Source organism: Epinephelus moara, chromosome 16 (assembly GCF_006386435.1).
Source record: "Epinephelus moara isolate mb chromosome 16, YSFRI_EMoa_1.0, whole genome shotgun sequence".
Classification (NCBI taxonomy): domain Eukaryota; kingdom Metazoa; phylum Chordata; class Actinopteri; order Perciformes; family Serranidae; genus Epinephelus; species Epinephelus moara.
Window position 1 is genome coordinate 39,398,327 of NC_065521.1, and position 23,787 is coordinate 39,422,113.

The 23,787-nt window shown below is 40.0% G+C and overlaps 2 protein-coding genes across 11 annotated transcripts in view; both read right to left on the minus strand.

Annotated features, from left to right (window-relative positions):
• The window catches only part of rca2.1 (regulator of complement activation group 2 gene 1), a 31,860-nt gene extending 17,758 nt beyond the window's left edge, over positions 1 to 14,102 (minus strand). For 5 of the 10 annotated variants that reach the window (XM_050065080.1, XM_050065077.1, XM_050065074.1 and 2 more), the window contains exons 1-10: positions 13,953 to 14,102; positions 9,276 to 9,360; positions 7,162 to 7,350; positions 6,861 to 6,960; positions 6,562 to 6,638; positions 6,290 to 6,469; positions 5,968 to 6,147; positions 3,128 to 3,307; positions 2,842 to 3,021; positions 1,235 to 1,414 (exon numbers count right to left, since the gene is read on the minus strand). In XM_050065080.1, coding sequence (XP_049921037.1) covers positions 1,235 to 1,414; positions 2,842 to 3,021; positions 3,128 to 3,307; positions 5,968 to 6,147; positions 6,290 to 6,469; positions 6,562 to 6,638; positions 6,861 to 6,960; positions 7,162 to 7,350; positions 9,276 to 9,336 — 1,327 coding nt within the window. In that variant the 5' untranslated portion in view covers positions 9,337 to 9,360; positions 13,953 to 14,102. Of the gene's footprint in view, positions 1 to 838; positions 1,019 to 1,234; positions 1,415 to 2,841; positions 3,022 to 3,127; positions 3,308 to 5,967; positions 6,148 to 6,289; positions 6,470 to 6,561; positions 6,639 to 6,860; positions 6,961 to 7,161; positions 7,351 to 9,275; positions 9,361 to 13,952 lie in introns of all 10 variants that reach the window. The other 5 variants (XM_050065081.1, XM_050065072.1, XM_050065079.1 and 2 more) reach the window with 5 other exon arrangements.
• On the minus strand, positions 9,373 to 22,737 carry LOC126402355 (uncharacterized). The gene is made up of 6 exons (XM_050064255.1): positions 22,704 to 22,737; positions 21,769 to 22,092; positions 21,355 to 21,672; positions 17,786 to 17,939; positions 17,413 to 17,695; positions 9,373 to 9,572 (listed from the first exon to the last, which is right to left on the minus strand). Exons 1-5 carry the CDS (start codon positions 22,735 to 22,737, stop codon positions 17,509 to 17,511), a joined length of 1,017 nt encoding a protein of 338 aa, XP_049920212.1. The 3' UTR covers positions 9,373 to 9,572; positions 17,413 to 17,508.
• Positions 22,738 to 23,787: the final 1,050 nt, after the last annotated feature.

Here is a 23,787-nt window from a genome sequence, read left to right on the forward strand (position 1 = left end):
TTGCAGCTCAGTTTCTGAAGAGGAGCGATCATGCTCTGCTTGGAATTCATGTTTCCCTAAATGAACTGAGCTCCCCAGAGCCGGCAGCACTCATGCAGCCCCAAACCATGATGCTGCCACCACTATACTTGACTGTAGGCATGGGACAGTTGTCTTGGTGCTCTTTCAGCATGTGTGGCACCTTAGTGAAGAGCATTTAGGGAAACATGAATTCCAAGCAGAGCATGATCGCCCCTCTTCAGAAACTGGGCTGCAAGTTTTCATTATCAAGATTTCAACCCCTACCCCTTGTTGCTTAATTTCGAGGGCCAAGGGGCAGTGGGCAAGGGGGGGTATTGGGATTAGGCCTAATACAGAACAGGTGTGAAGGGAAGACTCTGAAACAGGGAAGGACTAACGAGACAGGTGTGACAGAGATGGAAAAACACACAAGGACAGGAAGTAAAACCAGACACAACACATAAACATAACAGGCTGACTTTTCTTTACAGACCTAAACCCAGTTTATTTATGACTCACCTTGACATGTTGGAAGTCCAGGTGACCACTGACTGTCTATTCAACATGTCAGGATGGGCTCTCCTATCATAGTATACCCAGAGCTGCACTTGTACGTCACTGTAGACTGGTATCCATGAGGGGGTCGAGAACCCCAAATCCACTTAGCATTTGTAATACGAGGTTCTTCACACTGAACCTCTGCAGGCGAAAAAAATATTAAATGGAAATTAATGCAACTGTTCAAAAGAACTTTCCAGAGTATGAGAGTATCAGTCACTGTTGAGATTACAACGGGGACAATGTTGAAAGGTTGGGGGGAAAAAAAGAAAACACTTACTGATACATGTGGGAGGAGAAGGCTCAAACCTTCCATCAGCTGAACATGATATTGTTCTTGATCCAGAGAGTGTGTAATCTTGTTGACAACTGTACTCCACAACGTCTCCATACAGATAGATTTCTTTATCTGGCCTGAAAGTGCTGTTCTTTACTGGAGGTGGGGGATCACAAGTCAACGCTGCAAAATATAAATTACATCTTTTAGAACAGAGACAGACAATGAGCTTTTATTTTGTCATGTTGCTTGTATTAACACAGAGAGATTGCCAACCTTCACACTCAGGCCTAGAAAACAGTTTTTCTAATTTCATAACTTTTCAAGGAATTTCACGACTGTGGTAACCCTGAATTAGATTTATAGATTCATCCTAAAATTTTGTCATTTATGACTTACGTTGACACGTTGGAAGTCCAGGTGACCACTGACCGTCTCTTCCACATGTCAGGGCGGACTCTCCTATCATAGTATACCCAGGTTTGCACATGTAGGTCACCATAGACTGGTATCCATGAGGGGGTCGAGAACCCCAGATCCACTCAGCATTTGTAATAACAGGCTCTTCACACTGAATCACTGCAGGCAAAAAAATATAATAAATGGAAATTAATACAACTGTCCTTAATGTAGGGTCAATTCCAAACCATTTACAGGCCTAGAAAACAGTTTTTCTTATTTCATAACTTTCTAAGGCATTTCATAACTGTGGTAACCCTGAATTAATTTCATAGATTCATCCTGAAGTTTTATATTTGGCATTTTTAGGGTTCGAGCCCCATGCGGCGCAAGGACCCTTTTGAAATGCAAGGAATTCTTCTTCTCGAAAAGTCATGAAACTTTGCACACATACCACAATTGGTGAAAAATTTGATATTTTAAGGGGGCCATGCTTCGGTGCAAAAAAATGGCTCAGTAGCGCCCCCTACAAAAATTCTATGAAGCAGCCCCCAAAGCTGGTTTAACCTACGTGTACAAAAATTGGGAGGCATATGTAACATCCCAAGATGTACAAAAAGTCTCTTGGAGCCATACCCTAAAGCCAACAGGAAGTCAGCCATTCTTAATGTAATGTGCAATTTTGGCCATTTCCTAGGGGTCTGACTTTAACAAACTCCTCCCACAGATGTGATTCAGTCGTCTTAAAATTTAGTGTGTACCATCCTAAGACACTGGACATCAAAAGTTGTTAAAAGTTTGAGTTTTTGTCAAACTGTGTGATCGTGGGGAGGCGTCAAACTTCCATGTTTCCCTACCAAACAGGAAGTGGTTTGTAACTCCAGCATACATGGTCCAATCTGCCCCAAACTTCACATGTTTTATAAGACTGCAGGCCTGAAGCCAACCACATGCACATTAGGTGTCATGGTGATTGCGCCACCGACTGGCAACAGGAAGTATGACTTGTCAGACAATTATGTATTGATTTACCTGAAATTTACATAGTGTGGTCTACAGTTGATTCACAGCAACATGACGTATAATTAGTGTATTCTCCAGCGCCACATAGTGGACACAGAAAGTGGTACAAAATGTGAAACAGGTAATTTCAATGCCCACTCTCTATGAAGGATATACCATCTCACTCCTGCGTGTTGACTTTCACAAAAACGAAGAGTGGCATCTGCCGGCATCCTGCCAGCACCCCCGAGCTGCATGAAGGTGCGAGGATCCGATCAGTGCTGCTTGCAGCTTTAATTTCAAGGTTGTAATTTCATGATATATATAATAAAGTGAGAGTAAGAAAAAAGAGTGTTGTGATAGCAACTGGCTGATTTTTAAAACATAACCACTGAGCAAAGGGAGAAAACAAAACTATGCTAATTTAATCTAAAAGGGAAACCATGGAGGGAAGTATATAGAACATTACATGATTAAGCTAATCACATGAAAGAATGCCACAGCACCCAGATTGTCATAAAGTAATGATTTAATATGTTCAAACATAACAGGCTGACGTTTCATTACAGACCTGAACTCAGTACTAATTGTCATTTATGACTTACGTTGACATGTTGGAAGTCCAGGTGACCACTGACCATCTCTTCCACACGTCAGGGTGGACTCTCCTATCATAGTATACCCAGGTTTGCACATGTACGTCACCGTAGACTGGTGTCCATAAGGGGGTCGAGAACCCCAAATCCACTCAGCATTTCTAATGACAGGCTCTTCACATTGAACCACTGCAGGCAAATTTTTTTTAATGGAAATAAATACAACTGTCCAAAATAATAGCTGAGTTTACATGGGGAAAATGCTGAGAGGGAGAACATTTTTTTAAACACTTACTGATACATGTGGGAGGAGCAGGCTCAAACCTTCCATGGGCTGAACAATATATTGAGCTGGATCCAGAGAGTGTGTAATCTTTTTGACAACAGTACTCCACAATGTCACTATAGTCATAAGATTCTTTCTTTGGATGGAATATGCCATTCACTATTGTAGGTGGCGGATCACAAGTCACCACTGCAAAATAGAAATTGCATATATTAGAACCGAAATAGACACTGAGTTTTCATTAAGACGTTATTTACAAGTGGCTTTCAAATCAGAGAACACTGCCAGTTTAAACTGGTGGTAAAATATTGCTGCTATCAGGAATTTAAATGTAAAATTCAAAGTCATGTTGAGTTCTCCAACAGGTTTGTAACAGTTGACCATATGACTTATGACCATGTTCATCTCTGCTTCCCACATCTGCCTTACCTGTAGGGTGTTATGTTGGTTCATAGATATTATTAATATTTTGTACACTTCACTAATTATTTTCTTGTCTCCATTTCCCATGTGTACTTCTTTTATAAAGTTTTCTACAGATGTAGCTTTTATGAGTTTGCCCACTCATTGTGTGTTGTCAGGAAAGTTCTTCACTGCAAGTATTTAAAGAAGTCTGTCCAGGGGAAATCAAAATCATTTTTCAACTGTTGAAATGTCTTAACATTATCGTTGTTGGGGCATCGGTGGCTTAGTGGTAGAGCAGGCGCCCCATATACAAGGCTGTTGTCGCAGCGGCCCGGGTTCGACTCCAGCCTGTGGCCCTTTGCTGCATGTCACTCCCTCTCTCTCCCCCCCTTTCACACTTGTCTGTCCTATCAAATAAAGTTAAAAATGCCCCCCCACGCCGCCCCCCCCAAAAAAAATCAAAAGATTATTGTTGTGAAATAACTGATGCAGATAGGTCGGTCCATGATCTGACCATTCTCTAAAGATGGCATCCAGACTGTTAGGTGTAAAGGTCTTCATAGATCTAGCGCTTATCAATGAAGAGATTAGCTTTGGTAGTCCAAAAGCCGGACTTTATTTTATTCCAGATTTTGAGTGTAATCTTAGTCCAGTGTGACATTTCTTTTGTAGGGGCATCTAGAAAGGGTAGGATTTTCAATGGCTCTGTGCTCATATATTTTTCAATATTAAGGCAGCGTGTGTTTGTACACTCCTCCGAGAATCGCCACCTTAACGTGGTGGAGGAGTTTGAGTGTCCCTGTGAACCTGGGTGCTGTGTTGTCCGGGGCTAATAGCCCATGGTAGGGTCTCCCAAGGCAAAGTGGTCCAGGGGGAGGGACCAGACTAAGAGCGAGTCAGAGACCTTCGATGAAATAGACCACTCGGGAGAAGAGTACCTCACCCGGTATGGGGAAACCAGGGCCTCCTCCTGGAGACAGACCCGGGGGGAGAGGTCGCCAGCGAGCGTCTGGTGGCCGGGCCTTAGGCCATGGGGCCCGGTCGGGCTCAGCCCGAAGAAATAACATGGAGCCGTCGCCCTGTGGGCCCACCACCCGCAGGGATAGAAATTGGGGTCGGGTGCATTGTGTGCCGGGCGACAGGCAGGGGCGGGGGACCTGGCGTGCCGATCCCTGGCGTCGTGGACTGGCTTTTGGTACGTGGAATGTCACCTCTCTAGTAGGGAAGAAGCCGGAGCTGGTGCCCTCAGCTGGGGACCTCAGAATTGCATCCCTGCTTTTCGCAGATGATGTGGTTCTGTTGGCTCCATCACACCGTGACCTCCAGCATGTTATGGGGTGTTTTGCAGCCGAATGTGAAGCAGTTGGGATGAGAGTCAGCACCTCCAAGTCTGAGGCCATGGTCCTCTGTTGGAAACCAGTGGTTTGCCCTCTCCGGGCTGAGGGAGAGTTACTGCCTCAAGCAAGGGAGTTCAAGTATCTTGGGGTCTTGTTCACGAGTGAGGGTAGAATGGAGCGTGAGATGGATCGGCGGGTCGGTGCGGCTTCTGCAGTGATGCAGGCACTGCGCCAGTCCGTCATGATGAAGAGGGAGCTGAGCCAGAAAGCAAAGCTTTCAATTTACTGGTCCATCTACGTCCCAACCCTCACCTGTGGTCATGAACTCTGGGTAGTGACGGAAAGAATGAGATTGTGGATACAAGCGGTGGAAATGAGTTTCCTCTGTGGCGTGGCTGGACTCAGCCTTAGAGATAGGGTGAGGAGCTCGGACATCCGGAGGGAGCTCGGAGTAGAGCCGCTGCTCCTTCACGTCGAAAGGGGTCAGTTGAGGTGGTTCGGGCATCTGATCAGGATGCCTCCTGGGCGCCTCCCGCTGGAGGTGTTCCGGGCACGTCCCACTGGTAGGAGGCCCCGAGGCAGACCCAGAACACGCTGGAGGGATTACATATCTCGTCTGGCCTGGGAACACCTTGGGGTCCCCCAGGAGGAGCTGGAAAGTGTTGCTGGGGAGAGGGATGTCTGGGGTGCTTTGCTTGGCCTGCTGCCCCCGCAACCCGGACCCGGATAAGCAGATGAATATGGATGGATGGATGGTGTTTGTACCATTTTGAATCCATACTACAAAGGCTTTGTTTGTGGATTTTTTTAATGCAACAATGTCATGGCATATATAACAGGCATTTGAGTGAAAGCAAGAAAAAGAAAGTGTTGTGATAGCAACTTCCTGATTTTTAAAACATAACCACTGAGCAAAGGGAGAAAACAAGCCATTGCTAATTTAATCTAAAAGGGAAACCATGGAGAGAAGTATATAGAACGTTACGTGATTAAGCTAATCACATGTAAAACTGCAATAGCATCTGGATTATAAAATATGTTCAAACATACCAGGGTGACTTTTCTTTACAGACCTGAACTCAGGACTAATTGTCATTTATGACTTACGTTGACATGTTGGAAGTCCAGGTGACCATTGGCTGTCTATTCCACATGTCAGGGTGGGCTCTCCTATCATAGTATACCCAGGTTTGCACATGTACATCACCGTAGACTGGTATCCATGAGGGGGTCGAAAACCCCAAATCCACTTAGCATTTGCAATAACAGGTTCTTCACAGTGAACCTCTGCAGACAAAAAAATATAAAATGTAAATTAATGCAACTGTTCAAAAGAACTTTTTCCAGAGCATATGAGAGTGTCAGTCACTGCTGAGATTACAACGGGGAAAATGTTAAAAGATTGGATAAAAAAATTAAAGACACTTACTGATACATGTGGGAGGAGAAGGCTCAAACCTTCCATCAGCTGAACATGATATTGTTCTTGATCCAGAGAGTGTGTAATCTTGTTGACAACTGTACTCCACAACTTCTCCATACTGATAGACTTCTTTATCTGGCCTGAAAGTGCTGTTCTGTACTGGAGGTGGGGGATCACAAGTCACCACTGCAAAATACAAGTGACATCTTTTAGAACAGAGACAGACAATGAGCTTTATTTTGTCATGTTGCTTGTATTAACACAGAGAGATTACCGACCTTCACACTCAGGCATCCTGCCCATCCACCCTTGAGCTCCACAGAGACGTTTGTTGGTTTTTCCAACCAATCTGAAACTAGTAAGGAAATCCAAAAAAAAAAAAAATATATATATATATATAATAATTAACTAACTTCAGACAACAAATTTCAAGAAGGATCTGCAGGCCCTACTGAGCACCTGAGAGTAAGTTTTTTTTATTTGGAAACACAATTGGTGCTGACATTTTAGACTTAAAATATATCTGTCATTACATTTTAAAAACATGAATTATCAGAGTTATCAGCTTATTACTAACCCAGCGTTGCAAGTGACCACTAGTTCGTCACCAAACTCTATCCCTTGAGGGTAGTCAACGTATCCATTTGGCACTTCTTCAGCAGCGCCACAGCTTCTCCCTGAAAAAAGACAACCCTCACATGGATTAAATTCCTCCTTTAAAATTGACTGGATATTATTATGCACAAATAATTCAACAGGCTGGCTACTTCATATTATCAGTTACTCATCTAATCAAAAAAAGAGAGTTTGTTCAAACTGGCTGTGAAATACTGCTGCTATTACCAATCTGAATGTAAAGATTACGTGCTAATATTTACTCTCGCATTTCAGCCTCACAGGACTCCAACTGCCAGCAGTACAAATAATGGATGCAGACCCTCCTGCAGACACGTGGCCAACAGCACAGGCAAAACTAACTTTGGTCCCATCTGGGAATGTGTCTAAAAGAATGTATTCGTCCTTCAAATTCATGTTGTTTCTTCCTATAGGTCTGGTGCAGTCTTGAGCTATAATGAAAAAGAAAGAAAGGAAAAGATGAACACAGAACAAGTGTGGCCAAGATAGCTTTAGACAAAACACAAGCTTGTGTATAATAACATACAGTATTTAAAGAAATCTGTCCAGGGGAGATCAAAATCATTTTTCAACTGTTCAAATGTCTTAAGATTATCGTTGATAAATAACTGATGCAGATAAGTCCGTCCATGATCTGACCATTCTCTAAAGCTGGCATCCAGACTGTTAGGTGTAAAGGTCTTCATAGATCTAGTCTTGTCAATGAAGAGATTAGCTTTGGTAGTCCAAAGGCCGGACTTTATTTTATTCCAGATTTTGAGTGTAATCTTAGTCCAGTGTGACATTTCTTGTGTAGGGGCATCTAGAAAGGGTAGGATTTTCAATGGCTCTGTGCTCATATGTTTTTCAATATTAAGGCAGCATGTGTATGTACCATTTTGAATCCATACTATCAACGGCTTCATTTGTAGCATTTTATTAATGTAGTAATTTCATGGCATATATAACGGTTGAACTCAATCTTTGACAGTTTTAAAATAACCAAAGTTTGGGTACCCTGCATGGTCAGTGCTTAGTAGTGCCCCCTTTTGGAAAGTATCACAGCTTCTAATCGCGTTGTGTATCCAGTGTTTCAATTCTCATTTGAAGGATTTTCTCCCATTATTCCTGCAAAAGGCTTCTACCTCTGTGAGATTCATGGGCCGTCTTTATGCACTGCTCTTTTGGGGTCTATCCACAGATTTTCAATGATGTTTAGATTGGGGGATTGTGAGGGTCATGGCAAAACCTTAAGCTTGCGCATCTTGAAGTAGTCCATTGTGGATTTCAAGGTGTGTTTAGGATCATTGTCCTGTTGTAGAATCCATCCTCTCTTCATCTTCAGCTTTTTCTATAGATGCTGGGATGTTTGCTTCCAGAATTTGCTGGAATTTAATTGAACCCATTCTTCCCTCTACCTGTAAAATGTTCCCTGTGCCACTGGCTGCAACACAAGCCCAAGGTATGATTGATCCACCCCCATGTTTAACATACAAACATACCTTTGCTCATTGCATCCAGGAAGTTCTATTTAAACTTCATCAGTCCACAGGACTTGTTTCCAAAAAACATCTTGTTTATATGTTCATTTGTAAACTTCTGACACCGAATTTTGTGGTGAGGACACAGGAGAGGTTTCCTCCTGATGACTCTTACATGAAGGTCATATTCATACAGCTATGTCTGCACAGTGCACCATCACTCCAGAGTCTAATAAATCTTCCTGCAGGTCTTTTGCAGTCAAACGCTGGTTTTGATTTGCCTTTCTAGCAATCCCACGAGCAGCTCTCTTGGAAGGTTTTCTTGGTCTTACAGACCTCAACTTGACCTCCACAGTTCCTGTTAACTGCCATTTATTAATTACATTACAAACTAAGGAAACAGCTCCCTGAAAACCCTTTGCTATCTTCTTATAGTTTTCTCCTGCTTTGTGGGCATCAGTTATTTTAGTTTTCAAAGAGCTAAGCAGCTGTTTAGAGAAGCCCATGGCTGCTGATTGTTGGGACAAGGTTTCAGGAGTCAGAATATTTATAAAGCTTTGAAATTTGCATCACCTGGCCTTTCCTAAAGATGATTTGAACAAGCCATAACCCTAACAACCTTATTATGGTCTGAGACACTGTTAAGAGTTGTCTGAAATATCTTGGGGTGCCCAAACTTTTGCATGGTGCTCCTTTCCTTTTTTTTAAATCTAAAATTGTACAAAACAAAAATAACACACCGATCTTGCTTAAAATGTTGAAAAGCATGTTTCATCTTTAACTTCATGGCGTTTGGAGATCAGCTCATCTTCTACTTACTTAACTATTCACAATAATGAAGTTTTGAACGGGGCGCCCAGACTTTTGCATTCCATTGTATCTGCTTGGCCACTAACCTTGAGTTGGAAGACTGCTCAGTAGTAGCAAGAGAGTGACACCCTTGACAAGATATGGCATCTCTGACTGAAGTCAATGACCTTTCTAAGACAAAAACAAAATCATGCGAGACGATCTTAGTATCAGCTTCATTAACATGGTTCATACTAATGGTAATTCCATTCAAGCAGAGCCGTCTCCACAGAACACAACAAATTACAGTCTTCTTTTTTGCATCCTCACCTCAAACTAACAAAATTTGACTTTATAGTATGGGTAAATTTAAAGAAACACTCACCTCCAAAGTAAAAAAGATCCTGCAACACATAAAAAATGTCCTCATATTTAAACTCTTGTTAAAAAAACAAAAAAAACAAAAACGTTAACAGTTTCACTGAAAATCTAAAAGAAATCCTGTTGAGAATGACAATGGATGCTGGGATGACATTTATTTGTAGGTCAACCTGGAAGTTAACATCAGCCATGTTCTCTTAACGAAAATCCAATGGAATTTTACCATTGGATTTGGGATTATTGCAAAAATAAAGTCTGCGGCAAACAAATGTTTATGATACTAGCATGTTTGTTTCAGCAAGATAATCTGACAAATGAACAACAATTTTATGATGTTGGAAGCGTAAATGCATTCGCCAGAAGTAAAAAGCTAATGTTAGGCTATAAGCAAATTACAGCCTACACCACGGTCGCAGTACTTCAGTGTTGCTACCACAACGAGGCAGCAAAGCTGTGTTAGCATGATAATGTTCTGTAGTCTCATTTAGCCACCTGCTCGTAACCGCCTTTTTTAGGACACATAAAAACTTTAAAATTCATGAGTTGGTTTTTACTGATGTATTTTATGCTGTAAGACAAAACATGAAAATGAAAATCTGTAGCAGCTGCAGCTGAAACATGAAGTCAACGCCGACATGCCGAAAACTGCAGTTCCTTGAGTGGCCACTTGAGGCTCGCTCCAGAAGCGAGTCAGTAGACCCCTATGTTAAAATTTCCAACTTTACAGCAGAAATAAACATGTTCACAATCTGGTACAAAGATTTTTGGCCTCTAGCTGGTTTCAACATTCATGACAACTACGGGGGGTGATTTTTTTTTTTTTTTATAACTCACTCATTTGCGATTTATTAAGTCTTCACTTTACGCGCCAACCTCTCAACCAAATATGGTCAATTCTGGCTCAAAGAAACCAAGATGGCGGCAGCCAAAATGCTAATGCTTCAAAACGGCAGTCCACAAACCACTGGGTAATGTAACGGTGGCTAGATAAATCCAAATGTCAGCACTTACAAATATCATATATATCAGTCTTTTAATAACGCACAGCAGTATCACAAACGGACGCGTTTCAGCACTTGGCTTTCCTCAGCGTTAATGCACAAAGTGGGTATAGCCCACATATCTAACAGACAGGACCTTGCTGAATCACTCCAGCTGGCATGAATCAGTCAATCAACCAATCGGACCCAAAGATCCACAGAACAAGATGTGAAGACAATACAAAGAGTGGCCAATAGGTATGCTGAGCCTACAGTCCAATTAAATTAAAATTAAAATAATCAGATGACTATCCTTAGTACGTCAAAAACTATCTCAACAGTGACTGATCAAAAAAACTTGAACAGATCAAGTATAAATACATATGTAAACATCCAGATAAATAATGCCATGAAAAAAGTGTAATCACTCTAAAGGTAAATCCTATATAATGGCTATATCAGCCAAACAAGCAATAATCACAATACAATGATCAAACAATACCAATAAACAATTAAATAAGTATCCTTAAATTACAAGACCAAAAAGGACAGAAAAAGATAAAAAAGATGAGTCACCTATCCACAAGACCGAGTGGGTTCCATGTTGAACATATTAAATCATGCCAGATGACAAACATGTGCACATGCTGATACCCAGCTATGGAATAATACAGGAAACAAACATCTTTCTTTCAAAGTCCAGTGTCATGTAAGACAGTAGCCAGACTAGTATCTAATCTGCCTCATCAAGACATAATGAGTAATAGGTATAAAGTACAAAAAATATACAAAAATGTAAGTGGATCACCTGCAGTGTGCCACTGGAGACTGTGGGCCTGGCTTAAATAACTCAAAATACAACAGGATAATTATGTTGCTAGTAAGCAGGATGTCATTCTATGAATATTCCAGTTGGAACAAGGCTGGTCAAACTACATACTAACAATAACTAATGTATGCATGTAATGCTGTCAGCTGATGACACACAGGACATCCACAAAATAAATTACGTTCGCAATATACAAGATCAAAACATATTCATAAAAAATCACATTCATAAAAAACAAGAACTCTTATGATCAGAAATCCTAATTCTCAGTTCTCTTTTCGTTTTGCCCACATAGCATAAACCGCATGGACATTTCAACAGGTAAACTACATGTGTGGACCGACATGTGATTCTATTCCTGATCCTCATTTTATTGCCTGTGTGAGGGTGTGTGAACTGGTCTCCTTTACTCATAGCGTTGCAGCTTATACAATTCAAACAAGGGAAATTACCCGGGGAAGGAGAACTTAAAAAATGTTTAGGTTTAACATATAGATCTGTCTTAATGAGTCTGTCACTCAAATTATGAGGTTGCTTCGTAGCAAATATAGGATGGTTCACAAACTCATGGCCCACAACGGGATCACTAGACAAAATATGTCAATGTTTTCTGACAATATGTTTAATTGGCTGAGAGATCAGAGAAAGTGTTGTTGATAAAATAAGGGGCTGCTGGATTAGATACCAATAAACTGTCCCTATCTTTTCCTCGAACACTAGACAGACATGAATTCAACAGACTCTGATCATACCCTTTCTCTCGAAAACGGGTGCACATGATATCAGCCTGTTTCTCAAACAAAAAATAAATCATCAATATATCTAAACCAGCACTTAACAAGAGCAGAAAAAGAATTGTTATCATATACATGGTCCTCTTCAAACTTCCCCATGAATAAGTTTGCATAATTTGGACTAAATGGACTGCCCATAGACACACCCTGTCTTTGTAAATAAAAAGTGTTTTCAAACCTGAAATAATTTTTTGTGAGGACAACTTCAGACAGCTTTAACAATAACTCAGTGGATGGTATTTGTGGTACTCTTGAATCTAAATAATAATGCAGAGCCTCCATTCCCTCTTTATGGGGCACATTTGTATATAAGCTCGCAACATCCATAGTGCAAAGCCAATCAGAGTCAGTGATTCCACTCATAGATTTTAACTTTCTCAAAAAATCAGAAGTGTCCCGTATATAAGAAGGCAAATGAGTTACAAGAGATTTAATGTGAAAATCAACAAATTGAGAGATAGGCTCAGTCAGGGACCCAATCCCAGATACAATAGGCCGCCCTGGAATGGGTTCCTGACAACTTTTGTGTATCTTAGGTAAAGTAAAGGTAATGTAACGGTGGCTACATCCATTATTTATACAGTCTATGGGTACGCCAAAAAAAAGGTCATAGTTACAGTATGGCCATTGAAATGTCATAAAAAAAATCATAAATATGTCATAGTATGCCATAAAAACAACTTTGGTCTCTATAGCTAATTTCTACTCTTTGCTCATCCACAGCTCCACCTCTTATCCAAATATGGTCACTTCTGGCTCCAAAAAACACAAACCAAAAAAAAGACAGTGGCCAAACTCAAAGCTTCAAAACAACCAATGGGTAACATCACAGCTCTGTCCATTATTTTATACAGTCTATGAAGAAAAGCCATTGACTTTGAGAGAAGACAACCGCAAATGATAAAATGCTAATGCGAAATGCATGCTATGACTTTGAGCACATAAAATCCAAAGCAAACCTACCTCCACTAACAATACTACATAGACAGGTCCTTGGGATTTAAAATCTAAAAAAATGCATTATTTTAAGAGTCCTAAGTGCTATATCATAGGCAACTGGACTTGCTTGCGTTTCTTGAAGACGTTTCGCCTCTCATCCACGAAGCTTCTTCAGTTCTAAATGACTGGTACGAAGTTGCAGGCTATAAACCCTGTGTGGGTGGGAACCCTTGCAGAGTCGTAGGGGCCTTAATGACTCTGAAACTAAGAGCTCACGTGACCCCTACGACTCTGCAAGGGTTCCCACCCACATTTAGAACTGAAGAAGCTTCTTGGATGAGAGGCAAAATGTCTTCAAGGAATGCAAGCAAGTCCAGTTGTCTACGATATAGCACTTAACAATTACCATGACCTAGATGACTGAGAATCTTCACCGACATTATTTTAAGAGGTATTACTGAAATTTCAACTTTTATAACAGCCCATTATTCAATGGTCATTTAATTCAAATAAATTAGTGAAATTTCTGATTTATGGTGACGATGAAGGTGACATTAATTAGCCAACCTTTAATTTTCTTAAATACAGTAACGGTACAGTTAGGGCTTCATATTTTAGCATATGCCAACAGTCAAGGACACTCTACACAGGAATTTCTGTCAAACCTTTTAAGGAAGATCTTAGCATTCATTCTTTAGGTAAGTTACATGTAATGTAAGAATTCAGTGCAGTTTTAGAGATACTTCACAAGTCAGTTTGGCTGCTCCAAGCACTGAACAAAACAACAACAAACCCGAAACGGTGGCTAGCTTGACCGCTGTGCCCCAGGCTTGTTTAACTCAGCTGTCAGATAGCACTTACAAGTAAGTGTGAAGAATTACTTCGGCAACTGCTGCTGGTGAATTTGGATATCCGTCCTGATGGCTGCCACTTTATAAACAGTGAAGCATTTCGGGTCCTGAGCCGAAAGTTACCAACATACGATAACCCCTAACCACGAACCTTAAATACTGACAACACAAAGTCCAAACATCACAAACACAGTTTTTGCACTTTTATGCCAAAAACTGATTTAGGAAGGAAAAGTTGTTCAATCATTATTTGAGCCTCTAAAAACTCCCCAGTATGTCACAACTTGTCTCCAGACAATCAGTCGGCTAAATAAAAGTTTAATCAAGAAAAACCTTTTTGAATGTTGTATATGGCCAAATAACCAAGCAGGGCATATGAGGTCATAGGCAAGTGGGCACAGATGCCAGTAAGGACCCTCTCCACTACCTGCAGCCCATATCCCTCGAGCTGCCGGGTTCATACTGAGTGTTGTCAATACAGAGCATCAGACCTAAACCTCCTGTAGGAAACCCGAGGGGACAAACAGAAAATTAAAGATATTATAGGCCAGCATCACTCATAAAATGTATGACTCTAGCGCCTGTTATTGGTTTATACTCACAAAGACAGAAACACCAACAACAGCAAGCTTTATTTACAGTTTTTAATTACACACGCTCCTTCAATGAATGGTCTTTGAAATCATACCCATGTCTGTATCAAAAGAAAGATAACATACTACAAGTCAGAACTACTGCAAGGTCTTCGTCAGAATCTCTGAGTTGGACTTTGTAAATAATCCAGGGCCCGAAAATAGGGGCCTGCAAAAGGTCACTCAAATTCAAAGTCAGCCAGAGACTCAGAAATGACCACAAAGAAACACAAAATGAGTACAGAGACACAACAAGACCATAATGAGTCACAAAACAACAAAGAAAAGGTGCAAAACAGCTGCAAAGAGACAGAAGCTTACAGCTATGAAAAGAGGCAAAACAACCAGAGACAAAAAATGACTATAAAGAAATTCAAAGACTACAAAAGACCCAAAATGACCACAAAGAAACATACACTGACTATAAAGAGATGTAAAACAGCTGCAAAGAGACATAAAGAGACTCATAATGACTATGAAAAGATGCAAAACAACTACAAAAAGGGGTTTAACAGCAGACACAAAAATCTAAAAGGACACACAAAAACACCTCTCACACACACACATGAAACACAAAACAACAACAAAGAGGTGCAAAACAGCCTCAAAGACACACAGAAACTTACAACTACGAAATGGGCAAAACAACCTCAAAGAGACTCAACATGACTATAAATAGATGCAAAGTAACTACAAAGAAATTCAAAATGAATACAAAAGACCGAAAATGAATACAAAAGACCCAAAATTACGACAAAGTTATTAAGAGCCCCAAATGACTACAAAGAGATGTAAAACAGCTGCAAAGAGACACAAATAGACTCACAACCACCATGTAAAGAGGCAAAACAACCACAAAGAGACAAAAAAAATGACCAAAAAGAAACATAAAATGACTACAAAAGACATAACGAGACACAATACAACTAGAGACAACATGACTATAAAGAGATTTAAAATGACGACAAGACTAAAAATGACCACAAAAAACTTTCACAAACCACAAACTACAAAGAGGCACAAAAAGTCTGCAAAGAGCCAAAAATGACAACAAAGAGATGTAAAACAGCTGCAAAGAGTCACAAAGAGACTCACAAATGACTATGGAAAGAGGCAAAACAACCGTGACCACAAACAGACATAAAGTACCACAAAAAGCATAAAATGACTACAAAGAGACATAAAAAGTCCACAAAGGGCCAAAAATGAGTACAAGGAGATGTAAAACAGCTGCAAAGAGACACAAAGAAACTCACACTGACTATGGAAAGTTAACCACAGAGACACAAAATGGCTATAAAGAGATTCAAAATGACTACAAAAGACTAAAATGACCACAAAAAAACCCATAAAACTACGAAGAGACACCATCTGTCCACAAAGGGCCAAAAATGACAACAGAGAGATGTAAAACAGCTGCAAAGAGACACAGAGACTCACAACAACTAAGAAAAGAGGCAAAACAACCACAAAGAGCAAAAAATGACCGCAAGAGACACAAAACAACTACAAAAAGGGGCTAAACAACAGCAGAGACAAACATCTAGAAAGAAACACAAAAAGACCACAATGAGACACAAAACAACAACAAAGAGGTGCAAAACAGCTGCAAAGAGACACAAAGACTCATGACTATGAAAATAGGACAACAACCACAAAGAGACAAAAAAGGCAGCAAAGAGGTATACAATGTCTACAAAGAGACACAAAACAACCACAAAGAGCCTCAAATGACTATAAAGAGACGTACAACAGCTGCAAAGAAACATAAAGAGACTCACAATGACTATGAAATGGGAAGAAACCACCACAGGGACACAAAATGACTATAAAGAGATTCAAAATGATTACAAAAACATAAAACATCTCCAAAGACACACAAAAAGTCTGCAAAGAGCAAAAATGACAACAAAGAGATGTAAAACAGCTGCAAAGAGTCACAGAGACTCACAATGACATGGAAAGAGGCAAAACAACCACAAAGAGACAAAAAATGACCACTAGGAGGTTTAACATGACTACAAAGAGACATAAAAAATCCACAAAGGGCCAAAAACAAGAAGATGTACAACAGTTGCAAAGAGACACAAAGAGACTCACAATGACTATAAAGAGAGGCAAAACAACAAGAGACACAAAATGACTACAGAGAGATTCAAAATGGCTACAAAAGATTAATAATGACCACAAAAAAACCCCCATAAAACTACAAAGAGACACAAAAAATCGACAAAGAGACACAAAAACACAAAATACGACAAAAAATAAAAGACACACAGAACAACACAGATGTGGAACAACTACAAAGAGACGCAAAACAACAACAAATAGAGGCTAAGCAACCACAAAGTCTGTGTTTCTAACTTCTTCTGTATACAGAAGAAGGGGCCCATTGTCTCATTATCTACCAATGGCCCTAAAACATGCCCCATGTCCTAATGCTGGATGCTATTATCTGTTTACAGAGAGAATAGAATTAAAATAAACACTCTAATTTTGCTTGATCTGATAAAAATCAATTCACATTCTAACACATTAGGAACGCTCACAGAGTCAGTTCTTCCAGCTGGCATTGTGAAGGTTTATTTTTTAAATTAAAACTATTTCATTTTAATATAATGTATGACAAATATTATTCTAGTGTTATTTGAGTAAACACAGACACAGATCATTCTTCTTTAAACATATTAAATGGAAATGATTGTGTGTGTGTGTGTGTGTGTGTGTGTGTGTTTTGGTGGTGGCATTGAAAAGCTATCATTTATAATACATTACAGTAGTTTGATAAACGCTACAGTGAGACAAAAAACGCAGCGATAAAAACGCTGACGTACTCACCACGTGTTATCAAAGAACCTTGGCCAACAATAAAACCACAAAGCAATGTCACAGGTGCTGATATGGCTTCCAAAGAACTACCACTGTAAAAGCAGGTCAGTTAACCATATGGGGCATTCGCCTCACACAAGCCCTCCTCCTCCTCCTCCTCCTCCTCCTCCTCCTCTTGGCACGTTTGTGTCTCACTTTTGTACATTTGAGTACTATGCACAGAAATATCAGTAAGGATGCAAAAGAAGCCCAGCGCAGCAGCATATACCAGAATGGCACTCCTGTCCATGCCCTGAAAAACAAAGATTTGATCAGTGACTAGTTTTCAGACAACAAACACTTTGTGGATCAATTATAGGAGTTATGGATGAATGAATCCAACCTGCTGAAAAACAGATCTTGTTCCGTGTCATTGACTGGAAGTGACCAGTTGGTTGCGTCAGATTGGATTTTTACAGTAGCTTGGCAGGTCGTCAGAGCTGGAGTTGTGGCTGTGGTGGTGCTCATTCTGTCAGCGCAGTCATAAATGGGTTGGCCTGATGATTAAAAAGAAAGACATTATGATGGCATTTCTTTTATGAGCTTGTACTTTGTGCAATAAGGATTTCACAACAGCCTCAAAACAAATCAGAACCTATGAGTTCATTCTATAAAGCCCATGTTTCTAATGTATTATATCTTCCTATTTAAATCTCTGTGTAGGATGTTCATTACAATTTCGATCTTTAAAATAACTCATGGCAAAAGAAAAATGAGACCAGGGTTCCCAGGGATCTGTAAGACTTTAAGGAGACATTGAATTCATTCATTCATTTTCCATAACAGTTTATCCTGTTAGGAGTCATGGGTTTGCTGGAGCCTATCCCAGCCGACATTGGGTGAGAGGCAGGGTACACCCTGGACAGGTCACCAGACTATCACAGGGCTGACACATAGAGACAGACAACCATTCACACTCACATTCACACCTACGGACAATTTAGAGTCACCAATTAACCTGCATGTCTTTGGACTGTGGGAGGAAGCTGGAGTACCTGGAGTAAACCCACACTGACACAGGGAGAACATGCAAACTCTGCACAGAGGGGCTCCCCAACCCTGGGGTTTGAACCAGGAACCCTCTTGCTGTGAGGCGACAATGCACCACTGTGCTGCATTAATCAATTCAACTAAAAATAAGACCTTAATTGGTATTAAAATGTCTTAAATCAGTTTTTCAAAAGTTTAAAAAATGCTAAGACATGGTGCATTGGATTTTCATTTATGTTTTTCTGATCTCGCACTGTAAAATCTCAAAATAATTGGTAACTTCTATCTTTTAAAAATAACTTAGCAAATGCCTCACACATTAACGTCACACAGATCAGGACAGCGGAACCAACAATAATCATATTTTGTTTCCAGCCGGGATGCTCAGAGCAGTGCATCCATTGTGTGTGGCTAGCTGTCACTGCACACTGTCCAACATGGAAATGTGCATCAAAATTTGGTGTCATGGCCAAACCCGCTACAGGCAACACAAACAAGGCTCAATGGACTTTATGCAAAACGTTTTTCTAACTCAGCGCAAAGAAAGTCAGGGCAGTGAAATCCCACACGCAGAGTGTGTCACCAAGAAAACCTGCCTAAAAACACCACATATTTAAAAGTCATTTGTGAAACATTGTCCCTAACCCTCAGTAATTAATGTGAGATCATGTTTGGTTTTCTTTAGATCTGATTATTGATTGATCTTAAATTTCACTCTGAGTGGCATTCAAAAAGTTTTAAATCTAACTTGCCCTATAGCTGAAGCAGCCCTGGAGACAATCCCAGTGAGGGGTGCAATGTATAATGTGTCACAGGTCATGGACTGGTGTTGCTGTGTGCCTCAGTGTCTTTTTTAATATGACCACTAGGTGTCATCATAGTCAAATCCTACACACAAGGGCCTCAGTACAATATACAACTACAGTCATTTGAAAAAACAATCTATATCAGTTATTACAATCACTCATTTTGCATTCAAGCTTATAAGGTCTTTTTCTGCCTTGAACGGACTGGGAGTGTGATTAAGGCTTTTCAATATGACTTCATGATAGTAATCTTAAACCATAAGTGAATTGAGGGTGTATTCAGGCAGCAACAATCACCATGTGTTGACTCTGACGTCAGAACCGTCTGAAAAAGGACAAGTGTCAAAAGTGTATTGGCAAAGAGGAAACGGAGCCGCAGCTTTACTTGCAGTGCAAAACTGACTGAGAATGTTTCATTCACTGGGACAAACACAGACAGACGTTATACTTTTGGCTTGGTTTCATGTTTACTTCTATCCTCCATTTATACTGTATAAAGCCTTCCACAGCAAAAATGAAACCATAAAGTTATGCGATTTTGTTTAGCCTTGATCTTTGTAATCGTACGGTAAAAACTGTAAACAAGTGACAAAATGTTCTCCCAACAAGATTTGCATTCAGAATGACACGAATCTTACAAAATGGTTGTACATACTGTACTTGTAACAGCGTATAGAAATAGTTGAAACCCACAGAGAGCTGACATGAAAGCAGTACAACATACTTTAACTGCACTCACCATTCATTGTGGTTGCAGAAGGCAAATTAATGATAGTGAACTTTCACACAGTCAAAGCAAAGCAATTATAAGATATAGTCAGACTTTTTTGTGAAGTAGACTTGTAATATCTGATGTCTTTTTGCTGTATAAGTACTTACTGTACAGTCTGACTTACTGGAGCTGTGGCAATAGGTCTGCCATTGGCCGACTATTTAGGCCACCATTCTCCCTTCCTTCGGCTATCTGTCTGTTACCATTTTTAAAATCCCCCTCGCTAAGGGAAACAACCCGAAACAATCTCCAAGCTAACAAATCTGAAAATGACAAGTTTTGACGAAGATTTGGATCGTGCAATACGGCCTGGCTGCTTTGTTCTTTCGATGAATTGTGGTAAAGATCTTGAGTGCTAGATCAAAGGCAACTGGACTCAATAGAGTTTCTTGAAGATGTTTCACCTCTAAAATGGTAACAGGCAGACAGGAAGAGAGAATGGTGAGAGTTTCATCTCTCTCTTCTTCAGTTCATGAACTGAAAAAGCCTCTTGGATAAGAGGTGAAACACTTTCAAGAAACTCAAGTCTGGTAGCCTACAATATATTACTTAAGATTACCATGACCTGGATTTCTGAGAAGCTTCACCAGCTTCTTGTAAATATCTCCAACGCATAAAACTACTTGTGAACACACATAGGAAAAGCCCAGTCTCCGTCTTGCAGGACTCCCATGTCCAATGTTGACCTGTTTTCTGACACAGAGTTGATTTGTCACCTCCTTTGAAATGTCTCCAGTGAAACGTCTTTTTTTGCACTGGGGGTCTTATCTCGAACCGTTCCAACTCTCTGCTGAATCAGCAAACTTTCGGTTGCTGCTGTCAACTGAGCCGCTCCCCTCACAGATTCTGGTTAGCACAAGCTAACACAGCAGCAGCACCATCTAAAAAGACGTCCTAATGAACTCACACCAACTCGATAACGTTAGCTGTGGGATGCTAACAGGTAGCCCTGTCACTGTGTGTCTTCCTCCTAACACTATTTTGCAAGGGCACCATCTCTGAATCCTGGGCTTTGCTTCACATAGGACGATTGTGATTGGTTCAGGGAATCAAAAACAAAGCAGAGTGTTTTTCCCAACAGCAGAATGGTAACATGGTGATTCTAGACCTTCCTCTGGTACTGACACGGTGCTGCTACGCAAGACTACTTACAGAAGTTAATCTGACTCCTAATAAGTTATGCTTTAAAACAATACTATGATGCTTTATAGCATTTCTTATTAATAATTGTGCCAGCGTTATGGAGCATTTAAAAGGAATCTATAAAACACAGGCTTCACATAAAGTGTGACCTAATTCTTGCATTGATATTTATAGGAGAGAATACATCACATCCGTTCTTACCCTCCGCACGAACAACATAGATACAGCTGCTGTCTGCAGGCATCAGAACCTGCACCGAGAGAACATCACTCCTCTGACTGCTTATGTCATTACTGGCAATACAGTAATAATCGCTGTCCTTGTCCAAGGTGCCACAGCGTAGGTGTAAGTCTGATGAGCTGTGAAGCAGGAAGTCCTTGTGGTGTGTGTGTTGGTACCATGTGTAACGAACGCCAGTGCCCCTTTTACAGCCACAGCGCACTGTCACCGGCTGACCCCAACATGTTTGTCTGTCCACCAGAGAGCTCAGGGGCCAAAGACTGGGTTTAGATACCGGAACTGGGAACAAAGAAGAAAGCAATATATTTGAATTCAGCCTGACAGTATACAGACACAAATGTGCAAAAGCAGTCTGTGATTATATTTTATTCTTACCTTCAGTGATGACCACGTTAACTGAAGTCATGATGTCAGCATTTACTTTGTCAATCCCAACCCAGTACACTCCAGTGTCGCCGAATTGGAGATCAGTGACTTTCACAAACAGCCCTCTTCTTCTTAAATCTAATACCTGAGACCTGTGTGAATTTTTAGTTATACCCTCTGAATCTGCCAAAATCGTACAGGTGCTTCTAGAGTCCCCTTGGCACCAGTACTTTTTACTGAACAGGAATCGGTTTGTGTCATAGCTGCATTTAAGAATGAATTCACCTCCTATATGTGCTGTGATCTTTCGATCACATCGGAGCTGAAGACTTGCTGGAAGACAAAAATCTGAGTCAGTGAATCAGAATCAAATTGCTCATAGCCACAGCAAAAAAAAAAAAAAAAAAAAAAAAAAAAAAAGGTTAAAAAAGGTTTCAGGTTATTCCACAATATATTAAACTTTATTTTTAATTTATTTCATTTCATTTTTCCTGACCCAAATTTTAATATTAACATTGTAAGCTTTGTAATAACATGCAAAAACAACAATGGGTCACAGAAAAACCTTGATGTAAATTCAAATTGCATGTGGGTTGGCAGCACATTTTGGTTTTCAGGTGGTTACTTTAAAATTAAACTCAAATTATCAACGTGAAATAACGTTTGCAACTGTAAATACTCGTCGGTCAGGCAGATCACACACATTTCACACGAGAAGTAATAATTATTACATGATGTGAGAATGTAATTCAATAAAATGGTCATAAGCATATCTTAATATCATGCACATCTATCTATCTATCTATCTATCTATCTATCTAGTTTTTTTTTCAGTTACCTATTCCAGTTATCTATTTTTCATTTCCCAAAAGGTACATAAATTAGTTTAGACATTTTATAATAAATAAAAACAGTGTTATGATAATTGATACAAGGCTACTCACCATGAAAAAGCAAAACCAAACACAGTGTTTTCATTTTGATGTTTCAAGTCACAGTGTGAGATTTTAACAACTACCAAACACACAGGAAGCTGTAGAGGTGGACTGTGGTGATCATAGCTTCCTGCAGGTGCTTTGAGGGTTGCAGAAATGCTTCTGAGTGCTGCTATGCCCAGAACACACACACACACACACACACACGAGTTGTTGCATGAATAGACCACATTTCAGATAACTCTCACATGTTCCTGTAAAAGCCCCTTAATGCATGTAGAGCCTCAGTTTCATATATGGGTACACTGCATTTTTAATATGGCAACACATTATAGTAGTTTGACATGTTCCTTGACCTTTGAGATAATAGCTCCTTCATCTGACTCAGTCACTTCAATATATTTTGTCACAAACTGGCCTAAAGTCGGTGACGAAAACTGAAGAATTATACATGAAAACCTCATTTAAAAAATACCCACTTTTGTTTCTAGAAACACAGCTGATTATGTCCTGAACTCTCATAAAGAATTACCCACTTTTGTATCTGCAAACACAACTGGTAATGTCCCAACATCTTATTAAAAAAAAGCCACTTTTGTCACTACTAACATGGCTGGATATGTACAGACCTGTCATGAAAAAATGACCCAGTTTTAGCTAGAAATGTCCTGAATTTCTGTTAAATAATATCCTCATTTGTTGCTACAAACAAAGCCATAGATGTTGCGACTTCCATCTAGAAAATACCTGCATTTATTGCTAAAAACACAACTGGAAATGTCCTGACTTCTTGTTAAAAATTACCTCAAATTGTCGCTACAAACATGGCTGGAAATGTCCCTGCTTCTCGTTAAAAAAATACCTGCTTTTGTCGATAAAACACGGCTAGAAATGTCTCAAATTCTCATTTAAAAATGCCTGGATTGGTCACTAGAAACATGGCTAAAAATGTCCCTGCCTCTCGTTAAAAAATACCTGTCTTTGTTGCTACAAACACAGCTGGAAGTATCCTGACTTCTCATTATAGACTACATCCATTTATTGCTACAAATACAGCTGAAAATGTCCCAACCTCTTGGTAAAAAATATCTGC

Excerpts from the sequence above, each read along its gene's own strand:
- LOC126402355 (XM_050064255.1), bottom strand. The coding sequence starts at position 22,737 with ATGAAAACACTGTGTTTGGTTTTGCTTTTTCATG. Across the intron at positions 22,093-22,703 it reads TTTGGTTTTGCTTTTTCATG|CAAGTCTTCAGCTCCGATGT; the intron begins GTGAGTAGCCTT and ends TTTGTCTTCCAG. Across the intron at positions 17,696-17,785 it reads CAAGATCTGTTTTTCAGCAG|GGCATGGACAGGAGTGCCAT; the intron begins GTTGGATTCATT and ends TTTGTTTTTCAG.